This window comes from Pangasianodon hypophthalmus, chromosome 24 (genome assembly GCF_027358585.1).
Source record: "Pangasianodon hypophthalmus isolate fPanHyp1 chromosome 24, fPanHyp1.pri, whole genome shotgun sequence".
Classification (NCBI taxonomy): domain Eukaryota; kingdom Metazoa; phylum Chordata; class Actinopteri; order Siluriformes; family Pangasiidae; genus Pangasianodon; species Pangasianodon hypophthalmus.
The window spans coordinates 18,735,484-18,753,870 of NC_069733.1; the positions used below are offsets into that span (position 1 = coordinate 18,735,484).

Sequence of the window (18,387 nt, forward strand, 5' to 3'; positions counted from 1 at the left end):
TCTCTCTCTGTCAGGATGTGGTGCTAATGCGAGCGCTGAGGGACATGAACCTCCCAAAATTTGTCTTCGAGGACGTTCCGCTGTTCCTGGGACTGATCTCAGACCTGTTCCCAGGACTGGACTGCCCGCGAGTGCGCTACCCCAACTTTAATGACGCTGTAGAGACCGTCCTGCAAGAGAATAAATACATTCTGCTGCCCAATCAGGTGCCTCCACGTAGATCACCATAGATTTATCTCACAGGAGATTGTTCTGGATGTTTCTGTATGAATAACTAAAGTTAGAACTCGTTGGATATTCGTTTACGAAAACAAAGTAACCTGAATGAGCTGTTACTGTGGAAACGATAACGTATCAGAACGAGCGCATTAATATAAACCCTGCGCTACTGTCAGAGCTGCTGTTATAGAAAATGAATCAACACCTTCTGACCAATCAGAATCCAGAATTCAACAGCACTGTGGTGTACTGTATATTTAGGATTGCTGAGGATTTGTAAAACAAACCACCAACACCTGATGAGATCCATGATTCTCATATCGCGATATTGGTATTATATCATCATATCGCCCAGTATCAAAAGCATATCCTTGACTAAGAGTAACATTGAGCTAAAACCCTGTTGGAGAGGTTGGTACGGCACGAAAAGAACACACAAGCGACAAGGGATTTTTTTTGTTGTTTTTATAGATTAACTAAGTGCTAAGTGCTATTTCAAGTGCTTGGTGAAGAGGCAAATCCACCGCTATATACTATAAATAGGTGCTGATGTATTTATTGTTCTTTATTCGTTCTGGCTGCAGGTGGATAAAGTGGTCCAGATGTACGAGACCATGATGACCAGACACACTACCATGGTTGTGGGACCCACAGGAGGAGGCAAATCTGTGGTTATTAATACTCTGTGCCAAGCCCAGACTAGGTCTCCACCTCTTAAATGTCAACGTCGACGGTTTAGTGTTTTCTTTTTTAAAAAGCTTCTAATGTCTAAACTGTGCGTACTGTGTATCGTGTGCCATGCAGGCTGGGGCTGATGACCAAACTGTACGCGCTAAACCCCAAAGCCATGAGCGTGATCGAGCTCTACGGCATCCTGGATCCGGTCACTCGAGACTGGACCGATGGGATTCTGTCCAACATCTTCCGAGACATCAACAGACCGACAGACAAAAAGGAGAGAAGGTAGCAGTCGCACAAAATTGCTAATTACATCTGTAATTTGGCAAATGATCTAAAAACGCACACACAAGTGCATAAGTGCTTTATAAGCTGCTTATAAAAGAGTAATGAGGGCAGAAGCCATATTTAAATTAAATCAAATTTGTAGTGATTAATAATAATAAAGTGATAATTACAACTCGGACTATTCATGCAGCATTATATTGCTGATGTACTAGACCTCTATTATATTTATTTCAATCCTCACCATCTTCTCATTCGTATATCATCATGTCTATTGCTTTTATGTTACATCATATTACATTTGACAGCAATGAAGAAAAACATATTTTCTTTTTCAGTCTGCACTTCCTATTGGTGATTGTCTTTCTTTAGATTTTAAAGGCGAGCGTTTGTGTTTAGACGCTATTAAAAAAACCCGTCTCAGATGCTTTCGTTCAAGAAAAATCTGGCAACTTCAGAGGCGTGAACTACACGAAGATCATTTTAATAATCTGAATGTGAAGCAAGCGTGTAACCTGACACTGAATACCCGTAACTTTCCTCACACACACCCATATATGGTCCTACTCCAAGCTGTTGCCACAAAGTCTGAAGCACACAGTTGTATAGAATGTCTTTGTATGCTGTAGCTTTACATTACAGTTTGCCTTCACTGGAACTAAGAGGTCCAAACCTGTTCCAGCATGACAATGTGCACAAAGCGAGCTCCATGAAGACATGGTGTGTGAAGGTTGGAGTGGAAGAACTCGAGTGTCCTGCACAGAGCCCTGACCTCAACCCCACTGAACACCTTTGGGATGAACTGGAACACCGACTGAACCCCAGACCTCCTCAACATTCCAACATCAGCGCCTGACCTCACTAATGCTCTTGTAGCTGAATGAACACAAATCCCCACAGCCACGCTCCAACATCTAGTGGAAAGACTTTGCAGATGAGTGGAGCTCATTATAACAGCAAACACAGCGGGAATAAATCTGGAATGAGATGTTCAACAAGTACATATGGGTGTAATGGTCAGGGGTGCACAAACTTTTGGCCATATAGTGCAACAATTGACGTGACTTTTAGACTGAATATTAGCCCATAGTGATTATTTTACTATATGCATACTCGTTAAGGTTAAGGTTGATGCGGTGTTGATAAATGAACATATGATATTAAATTAAATTTATCCACATCCGGTGTAAATGTCTTTTAGGTTTTTAATTTCAGCATCGTATGTCATCATCTCTCCCAGGTTCATCCAGATTTATAACACTAATAATCAACATTTATTGCACCCCACAGGTACATCCTGTTCGACGGGGACGTCGACGCTCTGTGGGTGGAGAACATGAACTCAGTGATGGATGATAACAAGCTGCTGACGCTCGCTAACGGAGAGAGGATCCGCCTGCAGAGTCACTGCGCTCTCCTGTTTGAGGTGACGACATGACAGTCAGTAATTTACAGATGAATTCTGGATTCGCACCTGATGCGTAATGTAAACGCCACGTCAAACGTTGCACTTTGCCCTCCGTTTTTCACATTTGCGGACATGTTTCTTCTGCAATTTTGTACGAGCTCCTGAAAAAGCAACAGCGCGCTTTAATTTCAATGTTTTATCAACTCAAGCATTCCATTAACAGTTACTAACAAGTGAATTTACTTTCTTTTTTGTTTTATGAACAAGTTTAATGTTTAATAATCAATGAAATAAGTCTAGTTTGAGAGCTACCAGAAAGCCCCGCCTATAACCCCGCCTCCCCTCAGCCTCGTCTCCTGTTTACTAATTAATCATTCTCACCTGTTGCTCATTACTTTGCTAATGTCCTTTATAAAGTTCTCTCAGTTTCTAACTCAAATTGCTGTACAGGATTATATAACAATATATAAGAATAACACAGTGAGGAAATCTGCACTATAATAAGTGCTGAGCTAAATGTTTTTATCACACTGTCCTGAAGAGGGCGCTACTTCAACACACTGGACATAAAACAGAGAAAAACCAAGAAGAGGAACAGCTCACACTGCTAAGTCTTGTTTGCTTTGTTTGTTTTGTTTGTAGCAATCTGTAAAACTGTGACGTGTGACAGTGGGACACTGAATAACTGCCATGTTTATGTTTAATTGGTTACAGGTTGCGCAATCATGATATTTTTTTATAGAGTGTGTGAATAACAACACGATACGGTCACGAGATGAGATTTCACCCAGATGTTTGATTTCAGGTTGGAGATCTGCAGTACGCTTCTCCTGCCACCGTGTCTCGCTGTGGAATGGTGTTTGTGGACCCCAAAAATCTCCGCTACGCCCCCTACTGGCAGAAATGGGTGAACAACAGGCCTGCGACGGTAAGCCATGGACCTGCAGTGCAGTAACAGTGCCGTAACTTTCTTCCCTTGTGTTGTGTTCTAAGATATTAATACAAATTTTGGTCACAGGAGCAAGAAGATCTGAACAGACTGTTTGAGAAATACGTCCCCAGCACCATAGACATGATAGTGGAGGGAATCGTAGACGGAAAACAAGGAGAGAAACTGAAGACGATCGTCCCTCAGACTGATCTTAACATGGTGATCTGATTACATTTCACTGTTAGCTAATTAATGTAATGTTTTAGCTGATTACATGCTTTTAGAGTAAAGAGAATGTTGTGTATATTTCATTTCTGGCCAAGCGGCTCTAAACCTAGCTGTACAAAGACGACACAAACACAGTCTGTAGGTGATTATCACTCTACCTTGATGGTCTTCCGCTCTGCAGGTGGTGCAGTTGTCGATGATGTTGGACGCTCTGCTAGAACCCGCGGAGTTCTCCTCCGACGAGCTGGAGAGTTTCTTCATCGAGGCTCTGTACTGCTCGCTCGGAGCCTCGCTGTTAGACAGCGGCCGGAAGAAGTTTGATGACTTCATTAAGAGGCTGTCCTGTCTCACCTCCGTCCACGATGAGAACACGCTCGCCGGCCCTGGAGAACTGCCCGGTAATTATGGAAATCGAAACAATTCTCTTCCTTATTTATTTATTTATTTATTTACTGGGTTGTTGTGACCTTGTTTTTTATTGTGTGTAATTATTTCCAGCTCTAGAGTTAGTGTAGGTCTCTAAAGAAGTTGGTTACATTTTACTAAGTAGAAACTGGAGAATAAGTAAGAAAAATGTACTGAAAAAGAAAGAAGGGATATATGAAACATGACGGAGGATGAAAACTAAAGGAGGGAGGGAGGATAGAAGGATAGAAGGAAAACAAAAAAGGAAAAGAAAGAATTGCAAAAGAAAGAAGGGAAAAATGAAGAAAAACTTTATATTTTTCTTCAAAAAAAAGAAGGAAAATGTAAAAAAAAGAAGAAAAAAGAATTGAACAAGAAAAGGGAAACGTGAAAGTCAAAGGAAGGAGAAAACTATGGGAGGGAGGGGGAGAAGGAAAAAGGAAGGAAGGGAAACATAAAAAAAGAAAAAGAAACAATTGAAAAAAGGGAAGTATGAAACATGAAGGAAGAAGAAAACTAAAGGAGTGAGGGAGAGAAGGAAAGAAGAAAGGCAGGAAAACATAAAAAGAACTAAAAAAAAAAGAGCTGAAAAAGAAAAAAAGGAAACATGAAACAGGAAGAAAGAAGACTACTTAGAGGGAGGGAGAGAAGGAAAGAAGGAATGAAGGAAAACAAAAAAAGAAAAAGAAAGAATTGAAAAAGAAAGAAGAGGAATCAGAAAGCTGGAGGAAGAAGAAAATCTAAGGGAGGCAGAGAGAGAAGAAAAGAAGGACGGAAGGAAAACATAATAAAAGTAAAGACAAATTGAAAGAATAGAAGATAACGAAGGGAAATAGGAAAAAGGAAGAAATGAGAAAAATCACAGAAAGAAAGAAAAATAAAGACAGAAATCGAGAAGAAAGAAGAAAAATGTAACGTAAGGAATGAAGAACCTATACTGACATGATATTAAATATTAGATAAACAGCATGGTTTTTTAAAATTATGACATCACAGCGTGTGGGCGGGGCCAGGGGGAGGATTTAATCTAGCAGAGTTTAACTTGAAGTTAAAAGTGATTTTTTTCCCAAAGTGAGTAAACACTATTTTACATCTGAAAAGGTAATTCATCACGACTTTTCCGTCAGTTTGTATAGATTCGATTTTACAGATCTGTATGTTGTCTCAGGTTCCCTGCCGACTCTTTACGACTTCCACTTCGACACGAGCACAAGGAAATGGACTTCCTGGAGCTCGCTGGTCCCCAAATACATCCACAACCCCGACATGAAATTCATCGACATTCTCGGTAAAGTTACAGTCACACTTTTAAAAGCTAATAGGTATTATTTATCATTTTAGTTCTTTCTGCTTCTTTTCTTGTCTGTTTTTGCAGACATATTTGTCTCAACTTTGCTTCTGTAGTTTTGCACTGACTCCAGAATGCTAACGTCACTAAGAAGTAAGGCAAACATATGGCTACCAGTTTAGCATTGTGCAAAAAACCCCCAAAAAACTAAATTTTCTTTGTGAAGCCAAAAACAGTCGTAGCTCCATCACTTTGTTCCTCAGGAGGCGTGGCCTAAGGTTTTAAGATGTAAATTGTACGTTAGAAATGTGTGTGTTAATTTATAAATCCTTATTCTTATTTTATGTCAAAGGTGATACAAAATAGCCTCAGATTCCTGTTCTTGGCTGACAGGAGAGGAACCTGATGTGGTCTTCTGCTGTTGTAGCTCATCCACCTCAAGGTTCCATGTTTTGTGCATGCTGAGATGCTTTTCTGCTCACCGCGGGTGTAAAGAGTGGTTATATGAGTTGCTATATCCTTTCTAATAGCTCGAACCAATCTGGCCATTTTCCTCTGACCTCTCGCTCACTCAATGTTTTTTGTTTTTTGCACCATTATGTGTAAATTCTAGAGACTATTGTGTGTGAAAATCTCAGGAGATCAGCAGTTTCTCAAATACTCAAACCATCCCATCTGGTACCAACAGCCATGCCACGATTAAAGTCACAGAAATAACACGTTTTCTTCACTTTAATGTTTGATGTGAACATTGATTGAAGCTCTTGACGTGTATCTGCATGATCTTATGCATTGTGCTGCTGCCACATGATTGGCGGTTTAGATAACTGCATAAATGAGCAGCTGTTCAGGTGTTCCTGTTAAAGTGCTTTAGTTATATTAGCATGGTGGCCTACCTCTGACACTGAATGTGACTCAGAGGATGGACTGTGTTTCGTATGAAGAGGGTATTGCTGGTTGAAGTTTTTTTTTAAGATGATCTGCTATAGTTCTCTGTACCCTCCTGCTTTCGTCTCTCTCAGTGCCCACCGTCGACACCACTCGCACCAACTGGCTGTTGGAGCAGATGGTGAAGGTGAAGAGGCCGGTGGTGCTGGTGGGAGAGTCTGGAACCTCGAAAACAGCCACCACGCAGAACTTCCTCAACAGTCTGAACCCCGACACGACCGTGAGTCACACACACGTTTTCCATTACGCTGTATTCCTTAAATGTCAGACCATTACATTTGAAATTTTTTTTTGCGTTTCAGATGGTTCTAATTATCAATTTCTCATCGAGAACCACATCCATGGACCTTCAGAGGAACCTGGAGGCCAGCGTTGAGAAGAGGACCAAGGAGACCTACGGCCCTCCCATGGGCAAGAGACTGCTGGTGTTTATGGACGACCTCAACATGCCACGTGTACGTCTATAAGTGCATGTTATTGAAAAAAACGCCCAGGTGTAGTGAAGTTGATCTGTAAATATCCAACTCGAACCGCATCCTGATGTTTAGGACACAGTGATACTTTCTGTCATCTATAAACATGACCTGGACTTCACTGCGTATGTAGCTGAACGTTACAGAGGCTGCCATGTTATCCTGGAGAGATAGCTATTAGCTAACCTTTTTTTTTTTCTTTTGCCTACTGCAATTTGATACCACTCCACTAACTCTACGCTCCGCCTCCTAAAACTGGAAGCTAAAAATTTCCTTGTTGAACTGAAACATGTAAATAAGCTACACACCATCACTGATATTTGAAAATAAAATTACGGAGTTTAACAATATTGTTCGAAGCAAGTAAATAAAAGATTTCAGATTAGCAGGAAAAAAAAGCCAAAACAAGTAAAATATTTATTGTCAATTCCTATAGCGTGATTTCAAATGATTATACATCATTTTACATATTAATCTGATACCAGTGGGATTTTAAAGATGAATTGTAACCATTAAATTTTACATTATAATCATTATATTTGTGTTTTTCCCCTCTCTTTCTCGCTCGCAGGTGGATGATTACGGCACGCAGCAGCCCATAGCCCTGCTGAAGCTGCTGTTGGACCGGGGCGGGATGTACGACCGGGGGAAAGAGCTCAACTGCAAGATGCTGAAGGACCTGGGCTTCATCGCAGCCATGGGGAAAGCAGGAGGAGGCCGTAACGAAGTGGATCCTCGCTTCATCTCCCTCTTCAGCGTGTTCAACGTCCCGTTTCCTGAGGAGGAATCGCTGCATCTCATCTACTCCTCCATCCTGAAGGGCCACACCAGGGTGAGAGACACATTAGTACAACACCAATTAGCATGCCCTGAAGTGTTTTATTCCTTTTATACCACAGCAGTTTGTCATCAATTACAATTTTTGCATTTATTATAAATTAGAACAGCACGCCATACTTTCTATCCCTTTATAGTTACATTTAATGTAAGAGCGTAAACATCTCTGTCCTGAAGATGTCGGAAAACTTAAAGTTACAGCTTCACCTCTGACTGTTACAAAGCGCTGACACTGGAGACTCCTTCCATAAATGTTCAATAAACATTTGTAATGCTGGTATAGAAAAATGAATGAATGAACTTCTGACCAATCAGAATCCAGAATTCAATAGTGCTGTGGCAAAAGGAATAATATTTTACTTCTCAGGAAATTGGTGAAAAGTTAGATAGATAGATAGATAGATAGATACACTGTCATAAATTGCAGGAATTTACTGGCAATTTGAGTTGCCACTAATATACTGTAAAGTTTACAGTAAACAACTGTAAAATATATTTACAGTAAAGTACTGGAATGTCTTAGTGTTGTATAAAATGACACATAACCCAGGACACTTGCTCTTTTGGCTGAAGCAGGATACAGCTGAGTTAAAGGTTACAGATCTTATCCAATCATGACAGCTTGGCAGTACTGGGGTTTGAACACACAACCTTCTGAGCTGTGACTCAAAGCCTTAACCACAACACCACCACAACTAGCTTACATTGAGTCAACTACTTCTAGCACTGAATTAACACCACTAAAAGATTGCAGTGAATCAGTGTAGGCTAGTTCTGCTAGCTGTGATAGCTCAGTGATTATGGCTTTGAGTTGCAGAGAAGAAGGTTATGTGTTCAAATCCCAGCACCACCAAACAACCTCCAAACAAGACCCTTCAGCTCAGCTGTATCCTGCATCAACATACTGGGTTATGTGTTATTTTATACTATGTAAGACATTACAGTACTTTACAGTACATATGTTTTACAGTTGTTTACTGTAAATTTTACAATACTTTATTGGCAACCCAGGTTTTTTACAGTGTAGATAGATCACTTTATTCATCCCAGAGGGAACTTCACCGATTACAGCAGCACAGAGAGTTAGAAGTATACTAAAATTAATTCAATATTATAATGATAAGTTCTAACAAGTTCTGTTGTTTTTAAAGCCGTTTGACGAAAGTGTTCAGAAAATCTGTGACACGCTGACCTCCTGCACACTGGAGCTGTATAAATCCATCATTAAAGATCTGCCACCAACTCCTTCTAAGTTCCACTACATCTTCAACCTGAGGGATCTGTCCAGGGTGTATAACGGCCTGACCCTGACCAACGCAGAGAGGTTAGTACGCTCTCCACAGCCTCCTGATCACACACAACCTTCATTTCGTAACTGATTTCACTGTTTCTGATCATGACTCGTTGCAGGTTCCTGACGGTCACGCAGTTCGTGCGGGTCTGGAGGAACGAGTGTCTGAGAGTGTTCCACGACAGGCTCATCAACGAAACCGACAAAGCCCTGGTGAGTCACTTCCTGCTCTTCCAGTCTTCCTGCTGATCCACCGGGGACTGAAAAAAAAAACTGAACTTAAGAATAAGAATTTCTGTCGAGGGTGTAATCAGATGTTAATTTTCGCACACTATAAATAGCCTCTTCTAACAGTAGCCCTGACAGTAGCGCGGGTTTATATTAATGCACTCGTTCTGATACATTACTGTTTCTATAGTAACAGATCGCTCACAGGGACGTGTACGGTGGACGCTCCACATAATCGGATTTTAAAAAATTGTTCATATGGTGAAGTTTCCTGTAAACTTTAATATTCATGGAAGGAGTCTCCAGTGTCAGCGCTTTCTGACATCTTCAGGACAGAGGAGTTTACGCTTTGTTGTAGTTTCTTGGAAACATGACAAGCTGCGTTTTTTTTTGTCTTATTAACTTCATGAGAGGGAAAAAAAGAGAGGCTGGTGAGGGAACGACTGTTTATAGCTGCTATAACGTAAGTGATAACAGGAACTAACTTGTTTTGTCGACGTTCCATAACATTAAATGTAATTACAAATGAATAGTATGTATGATGTATTGTTCTTTAATATATTAAAAATCGTAATCGTTGGCAAATTTTTGTGGTATAAGAGGAATAAAACACTTCAGGGCTTGCTGTTATAGGAATATAATCAACTTTGATTAGCAATGATTATTTTCCTATGACAGTGTGACACCGAGTGTTTTATTCATGCAAGTATACATGCTAAAAGGACAGAAAAATTTTGAGGGACTATTCAACAATCTTACCTTAAGAATCCGTCATAATTATTTCAGACGTCCATCGGCAACATTACGTAGCACACGCATGTCCAGAAATCTTATCTTGTCTGAATATTAGCATTAACATTTCAAGCTCACTGCTCATAGTTTAAATAGACAGCGATATGCATGACAATAAGTGATGAATTTATATTTCATCCAAATTACACTCGGCTATTAATTCATCTTTATTACTGTCGATGTGTTTGCTGTCTCCAGGTCCAGGGACACATTAGAACCCTGATCGAGGAGCATTTCAAATCTGATCTGGAGTCAGCGATGAGAGACCCCATCCTGTTTGGAGATTACAGAACAGCCCTGACCGAGTCTGAGCCCAGAGTGTACGAGGACATTCAGGATTTCGATGCCTGCAAAGCTCTTTTCCAGGTGCTGACATCAGACGAACTCTGTACATCTCTGGTGCACGAACACTTAGAACCGCATCATCGATGTCTTTTTTTTTTTTTTTTTTTTTTACAGGAGATCCTTGAGGAGTACAACGAGAACAAGACCAAGATGAACCTGGTGCTCTTTGACGACGCACTAGACCACCTGACCAGAATCCATCGCATCATCAGGATGGATCGTGGTCACGCCCTCTTAGTGGGAGTGGGAGGATCTGGAAAACAGTCCTTAACCAAACTGGCTGCATTCACTGCAGGATGTGAGGTAATATATTTTTCTAATAAAAAGATCACAGTAGTACTGTTAACATTAGGATCTATTACTTATCTGGTGTTTTTTTTTTTTTTGGCTGTAGGTGTTTGAGATCGTCTTGAGTCGAGGATACTCCGAGTCTAACTTCCGTGAAGATCTGAAGACTCTTTACTTAAAGCTGGGCATTGAGAATAAGAGAACGGTGTTCCTCTTCACTGACGCTCACGTGGCCGAGGAGGGCTTCCTGGAGCTCATCAACAACATGCTCACCTCAGGTACATCGTTTTGGATCTCTGGACGATAACAGCATCACCACATACGCAATTTTATAAAACCACTATCTAAAAATGACTGGAGTCTTTTACAAACTTAATGTAAGATCCTAAAAATACCAATGATTTCCTTCATTCTTGTCAAAGACACGCCCACATTACCACCTATGCTTTTCAAAAGAAGCATACTCAGAGCCGCTCTTATTTCCATATATGGATGCAAAGGCACACTTTGAAATGCTTTAATTTCGACCCGGCCTCAAAGACACGCCCACTTTACCATTTATGGTCTTAAGGGTCTCACACGCTAAGATGTTCTCATTACCATATATAGACTCAAAGAACACCTGCATTACCATCTTTGATCTTAAAGACACGCCCACTCCGGGCCACTCTATTTCCATATATGGACTCAAAGACACATTCATATCTAAGGACATGTCCATTCAAAGATGCTCTCTTTTACATATATGGGCACAAAGACACACCTGTGTTACCACCTATAGTTTTTTAAGCCACGCCCACTCAGATGTGCTTCTATTTCCACTACTTTTATGCTTTTAAAGACATGCCCACTCAGAGATGCTTCTATTTCCACCACATTTATGCTTTTAAAGACACGCCCATGCTCTTATTTACTTATATAGACGTAACAATCCTCCCATATTATCATTTATGGTCTAAAAAGTTCAAAGACATGCCCATCTGTGGTCTTAAGGACCCACCCACAGCTGCTCTCAGACAAATCTGCACTAAAAAAATTTTTACTACTTTTTGATCATAGGGACCACGTGCACGTCTATCAATTACACAACCACACAACTTTTTATAATAGGTTTTTAAAATCTCAACCGGATTTTCACCACTAAACAATACTTCTTATAGACGTATGATGCATCAGAGAAAAGAAATCACACTTAAAGCACACTGAAATATACTAAAGATGTGCTGGTATGGACAAATGTAGCTTTTGTGATCATCTGCGTGTACAGGAATGGTTCCAGCGCTGTTCCCTGATGACGAGAAGGAGTCCGTCCTGAATCAGATCCGCGACGAGGCTCTGAAGATGGGCTCGGGGCCGTCCAAAGACAGCGTGTGGCAATACTTCGTGAACAAGAGCGCCAACAACCTGCACATCGTCCTGGGCATGTCTCCTGTAGGGGACGTCCTCCGAACCCGCTGCAGGAACTTCCCAGGTAACGAGGGAGGAGGTGTACAAAGTGGGGCGGCCATTTTATATATTTATATTTCACTCTGCGTGATAGAGATAAATACAAAGGTTTACACGCTCTCAATTTCTCAAAATGCTGAAATCAACACGATCTTTAACATGAGTTAGGATTTCACAGAAGTTATCGCAAGTAACAAAAACACTCAGGTTCAGTCAAAATTATATTCATGAATACAATATAATACAAGTGTGCACTTTTATTTGACTTTTTATTACTCTAAGGTACTTTTGTAAGTGCTCTTTTGTTGTGTCTTTGTGTATCATCCTTTTCTGAGTGTTTCCAGTGTTGTTTATTTTTATTCTTAAACACTATGATATCGTTTTATCCCTTTATCCAGGTCAGTATTTTCTGGTTAAGGGCGTGTGAGGACATTGACTCTTAACACTGTTTGAGACTTAATGGAGTCGCTGGACACCTTAACGAGTGTGTGTGTGTGTGTGTGTGTGTGTGTTGTTCAGGGCTGGTGAATAACACCGGTATTGACTGGTTCCTGCCGTGGCCTCCTCAGGCTCTACATGCAGTCGCACAGTCCTTCTTGGGTAAGTCATTTAACATCTGTAAAAATGCTATGTTATGATATACAGTTATTGTTACCACGCCAACGCTGATTATTTTTCAAGCCATGCTTTTTTATCCATTTATAGTTAGCATTGTAAAGTCTATGAAACAAGTTAGCTCCTGTTCTCGCTTACGTTATAGCAGCTATAAAGTCGTTCCCTCACCAGCCTCTCTTTTTTCTCTCTCTTCAATTTAATAAGACAAAAAAACAAAGGTTGTCATGTAACCGAGAAACCGAAAAAGCGTAAACAACTCTGTCCTGAAGATGTCGGAAAACCTTACTCTAAAAATCTAACAAAATACTCTACACTTTAAAGTTTGTCTCAGTCAGGTGTTTGGCCACATCCTGCATGGTTAATAATTTATTAGAACAGATAAATGGTGATGAAGTGATGAGAATATAACGTGAATTGCAGAGTTATTCGTTGCAGATGTGTAATCAGTATATGATTTGGTTTATCTCGATTATCTTCTCACTGTGTTGGTTCGTCTCCTGTTCCAGGTGAGAGCCCTATGATACCTGAGGCCCATACCGAGGCAGTGATAGGTCACGTGTGTATGGTGCACGGCTCTGTGGGCGAGTACAGCAAACTTTTCCAGCAGAAGCTGCGCCGCAGTAACTACGTCACCCCCAAAAACTACCTGGACTTCATCAGCACCTACTCCAACCTACTGGAGGACAAGGACAAGTACATCCTCGGTGAGTGTGTGTGTGTGTATATATATGTGTGTATATGTGTGTGTGTGTGTTTAAATGTGTATATGAAGGAACTTTTTGAGTTAAAATTTAAAATTAAAAGTGCATTTTTCAACCATATTTGGTTTTCAATCATCCAAGCTAGGAAAACTGGGTTATACCACACCTGGTAAAACTTTCTGCTCTCTCTCTCTCTCTCTCTCTCTCTGTGTGTGTGTGTGTTGTAGCCCAGTGTAAGCGACTGGAAGGAGGTTTAGATAAATTGGAGGAGGCCAGCGTGCAGCTTGCCGAGCTCAACACCAAGCTGGCCGAGCAGAAGGTGGTTCTGGCCGAGAAGTCGTCCGCCTGCGAGGTCCTGCTGAACGAGATCTCCACCAACACAGCCGTCGGTCAGTGTCGATATACGTAAAGCAACATGGCCTCGATTTTTGACCCTGATTATTGCATATATAGAATATTGGATATGATTAGGATCATGCGAACTGTTGTGTTCTTAATGAAGCGGAGGAGAAGAAGAAGCTAGCAGAGGAGAAGGCCAAAGAGATCGCAGAGCAGAATAAAGTGATCTCCGTGGAGAAGATGGATGCCGAGAGCTCTCTGGCCGAGGCTTTGCCTGCTTTGGAGGCAGCTCGCATCGCCCTGCAGGACCTGGACAAGTCTGACGTCACTGAGATCAGGTGAGTGCACACTGCAGAGTCTCATCTCAGAACCTCGGTTTATATTTGTGTATATTCCAGAACCTTACACTATCCTATCGTATATGTAATGCAAATGTCAGGGTTCAGAGATAAAGAAATCATACAGGATACAACAGATTAGACGTTTTTTTTCGCAAATGATTCTTTTACTGAGTCATTGCCGAACTGCATTCTCTGAAGTTGTAACGTCACCTTGTCTCAAGTTCCATTAACATTTTGAACTTTACACATCTGCAAACCCAGAGCCCTCAACATTTCCATCTCCTATTTCTACATCTGCATTTTTTAAAATTCAATTCAATTTTATTTGTATAGCGCCTTTAATAATGGACATTGTCACAAAGGAGCTTTACAGAAATATATCAATTCCAGATATAAATTTTACATTTATAAATTTATTCCTAATGAGCGAGCCAGAGGTGACGGTGGTGAGGAAAAACTCCCTGAGACGACATGAAGAAGAAAACATGAGAGGAACCAGACTCAAAAATGAACCCATCCTCATCAGTGTGATTATAATTAATTTCTTTTCTATAACTGTAGTCAAAAAGTGCAAATTATGTTAACAGGAACTTATGAGCTTATGATTTTATGAGTATGGGCATCAGAGTCATTTCTGAATTCATTATAGTTTTAACTTGAAGTCTGTTGTATAGAATTGATGGAGACTTGAGTGCGAACTGTTCTTAGCAATCTTTATAAGGAAACGAAACTTCAGGCAAACCAAAATTTACAAAATAATTAACAATCTTAAATTACAGACAGAAATGTCTGTCTTCATCTTCGTCCTAATAAAGTTATGTCTAAACTCATTCAGGGTGTGTTGTCTCCTGTCGTCTTCCCCGTGTCGCGCAGATCCTTCGCCAAGCCGCCGAAGCAGGTGCAGGTGGTGTGTGAGTGTATCCTGGTCATGCGCGGTTATAAAGAGATCAGCTGGAAGACGGCTAAGGGTATGATGTCGGAGGCCAACTTCCTGCGCTCGCTCATGGAGATGGACTGCGACTCCATCAGCAGCGGACAGGTCAAAACTGTCCGAGGTGAGACCTGCTGTGATAGAAAATTATTTTTCTATATATATTTGGTTTTTTTGATGGTAAGAAATGTGATTAAATGGGATTGATTTTTTAAAAATAAATAAGCGCACCAGTTCATGAAGCTTAGACTGTACACTGTAACTAACAGGCGAAGGATGTAAAACTTTTGTAAAATCTTTTGTGTTGTTATATTAAATCTGTAACACTCTATAAAACACTCTGTGTCATGCTGGTATAGGAAAATAATCAACCACCTGGAGATGTGATGAAACAGAGATACTGTCACCACCCCAAAGTTGATTATTTTCCTGTAACAGCACGTCCCCAAGTGTTTTACTCCTCTTGCAATACAGCAATTTGAGAACAATTGAATTTTTTGTTTATTAAATAACGAGACACCGTGCTTTTTATCCACTTATGGTTACGTCTAGTGTTGTGGATTATCCAGGAAAACAAATTAGTACCTGTTTTCACTTACGTTATAGCAGCTATAAACTGTCTTTCCCTCACCAGCCTCCTTTTTTTCCTCTCTCTTCAAGTTAGTAAGACCAAAAAAAGTAGCTTGTCATGTTATCGAGAAACCGCAAAGAAGCATAAACTCCTCTGAAAACTTAAAGTTACAGCTTTTCATCTGTCTGTTACAAAGCTCCGACACTGGAGACTCCTTCCAACTTCACCATATCAATGATTACACAGTCCGTTTACGTGGAGCGTTCGCTGTACAAGTCCCTGTGAATGAGCTGGTACTATAGAAACGAGCGCATTAATATAAACCTGTGATTTGCAGCTGCACTACTGTCAGAAAATTAATCAACACCTCCTGACCATTCAGATGGTATTAACTTGACAAACACTCTCGCTGTGTTCTTCTCTTCTCATCAGGCTTCCTGAAGAACCTGAACACGTCGTTTGAGGAGATGCAGGCCATCAGTAAGGCCGGCTCTGGCATGCTGAAATTCGTCGAGGCCGTCATGGGTTACTGTGACGTGGCCCGAGAGATCAAACCCAAGAGAGAGAAGGTTTAATAAACACCTATCTTTCTGCTACTGCTTTACTGCAAACTGAATTTAAACATCCAAAAAGTCAATTAACATTGCTCCTTTTCTCGATGGGTCTGTGTATAGATTATTAGATACATTGCTTAATGAGTTTTGTAGTTTTGTCAGATTTATTTATTTCTTCACTATAAATAAACATGACTGTTTTCCAGGTGGCCAAGTTGGAGAAGAACTTCTTCCAGAGCATGCGTGAGCTGGAGCGGATCCAGAGCGAGCTGGCAGAGATACAGAAGGAGCTGGGAGCTCTGGGGCAGAAGTACAACGATGCAATGGCCGAGAAGCAGCAGCTGCAGGAGGAGGCTGAGCTCATGGAGCGTCGACTCATCGCCGCCGACAAGCTCATCTCAGGACTCGGATCAGAGAACAAGCGGTCAGAAAAATAACAGACTGCTCCTGAACATTTACCAGTCTTCAAAATTTCATGTTCATGCACTTACAGCACAGCACTGTTGAATTCTGGATTCTGATTGGTCAGAAAGTGTGATTAATTTTCTATAACAGCAGCTTTGACACTAGTGAAGGTTTATATTAATGCGCTCGTTCTAATGCGGTATCGTTTCTATAGCAACAGCTCATTCACAGGGACTTACTTGCACAGTGGACACTAATAGTAAACAGATTAAAAATTAAAATGTGTAATTGATAATTGATATTATCTCTAAGGAGAGATGTATTTAACGTTTATGGAAGGAGTCTCCAGTGTCAGAGGTGAAGCTATAATTTTAATTTTTCCAACATCTTCAGGACAGAGGAGTTTATGCTTTTTTTTCTGTAACATGACAAACTGCATTTATTTCTTTTTTGTCTTATTAACTTCAAGAGAGGGAAAAAAGAGAGGCTGGTGAGGGAACGTCTGTTTATAGCTGCTATAACGTAAGTGACAACAGGAACTAACGTGTTTCGCAGGTGTTCCACAACATTAAATGTAACTATAAATGGATAAAAAAAGTGACGCTCATTAATAAATAAGAAATTGTAATTGGCATAAGAGGAATAATACACTTCAAGACATACTGTTATATGAAAATAATCCACTTCAGGTTGGTAAGAGTAACTCCGCTTCATCACGCGAGTGTTCTTAGTGAATAATTGTTTGCCTGCAGCTGGACGGAGGATCTCGAGGAGCTGAAGAAGAGGCGAGTGCGCCTGCTGGGAGACTGTCTCATCTGCGCCGCCTTCCTAAGCTACGAAGGAGCCTTCAGCTGGGACTTCCGAGACGAGATGGTGTACGAGGTGTGGCAGAAGGACGTGATGGAGAGAGGCATCCCCCTGAGCCAGCCCTTCCGCATCGAGAGCCTGCTCACCGACGAGGTCGAGATCAGCAGGTACAAGATGATTCCTTTGGTTTTTCAAAAACTTCCTGCTTTTTTGTTGACTCGAGACTCAACCAGATGCCTTGTGATGCCCTTTCTAGCAAGCTTTCTAAAAAAATGACGAATAATTGATCTGTATTTGTATCTGTTTAAAAGGTATCATTCCTAGTTATATCCCTAGTGTGTATATCAGGTGTTTCCAAGCTAGGCCATCAGACTGCTGAACTCTAACCAATAACATCACCACAAGCACAACCCACTCCATCTGCCCTGCACTGCACTTTATCATTTACACTTACATTTACATTTACACTGGACTCTGACGGATGGATCAGACTGATATCAGACACTGAATGTCCTTGTACCGTATGTGCAATATCTCCAACTATGTCACTTTCTGACTGCTTACAATGTTTACAGTTTATTATTATTATTATTATTACTTGCTTAGAGCACGTTAATAATCTTCACACCGTCTTTTATATGTGTTCACTGTTTACAGGTTGCTACTTTTGCACTACGTAAGAGTTCATTATCATGGTCGGAGTGTGCAACTGTAGCACACGAATTTCACTGTATATAGATGCTTAAAGCACTCTTTATGCACATGACAATAAACTTGAAACTAGGTTTCTTGTGTTGTATTCATGTACTTCACAAATTAATATCAGAGAGTCGTAGCTCTAACTCTAAAGACAGATTTTGTTACTGGGAGTCACAGTCATTTAAATGAAGAGTGTACACAATGTTTTGGTCTTTCTCACTATCCTAGGAGCAGAAGTTCAGCAAAAGTATGTGCACCCCTGACCATCACACCCATATGTGCTTGTTGAACATCTCATTCCTGATTTATTCCACTGTGTTTGCTGTTATAATAA

At 40.7% G+C, this 18,387-nt stretch overlaps 1 protein-coding gene across 1 annotated transcript in view; it reads left to right on the plus strand.

The window, feature by feature from the left end:
* Positions 1-18,387, plus strand: part of dnah10 (dynein axonemal heavy chain 10) — a 226,809-nt gene that overhangs the window by 43,694 nt on the left and 164,728 nt on the right. The window contains exons 37-61 of the mRNA XM_053229195.1: positions 15-206; positions 804-922; positions 1,024-1,182; positions 2,473-2,608; positions 3,396-3,518; positions 3,609-3,740; positions 3,931-4,147; positions 5,323-5,442; positions 6,465-6,610; positions 6,693-6,845; positions 7,435-7,695; positions 8,852-9,024; positions 9,111-9,204; positions 10,210-10,377; positions 10,471-10,659; positions 10,751-10,922; positions 11,912-12,115; positions 12,610-12,690; positions 13,212-13,409; positions 13,634-13,795; positions 13,909-14,083; positions 14,960-15,141; positions 16,021-16,157; positions 16,349-16,566; positions 17,300-17,521. Coding sequence (XP_053085170.1) covers positions 15-206; positions 804-922; positions 1,024-1,182; positions 2,473-2,608; positions 3,396-3,518; positions 3,609-3,740; positions 3,931-4,147; positions 5,323-5,442; positions 6,465-6,610; positions 6,693-6,845; positions 7,435-7,695; positions 8,852-9,024; positions 9,111-9,204; positions 10,210-10,377; positions 10,471-10,659; positions 10,751-10,922; positions 11,912-12,115; positions 12,610-12,690; positions 13,212-13,409; positions 13,634-13,795; positions 13,909-14,083; positions 14,960-15,141; positions 16,021-16,157; positions 16,349-16,566; positions 17,300-17,521 — 4,133 coding nt within the window. The remainder of the gene's footprint in view (positions 1-14; positions 207-803; positions 923-1,023; positions 1,183-2,472; positions 2,609-3,395; positions 3,519-3,608; positions 3,741-3,930; positions 4,148-5,322; positions 5,443-6,464; positions 6,611-6,692; positions 6,846-7,434; positions 7,696-8,851; positions 9,025-9,110; positions 9,205-10,209; positions 10,378-10,470; positions 10,660-10,750; positions 10,923-11,911; positions 12,116-12,609; positions 12,691-13,211; positions 13,410-13,633; positions 13,796-13,908; positions 14,084-14,959; positions 15,142-16,020; positions 16,158-16,348; positions 16,567-17,299; positions 17,522-18,387) is intronic.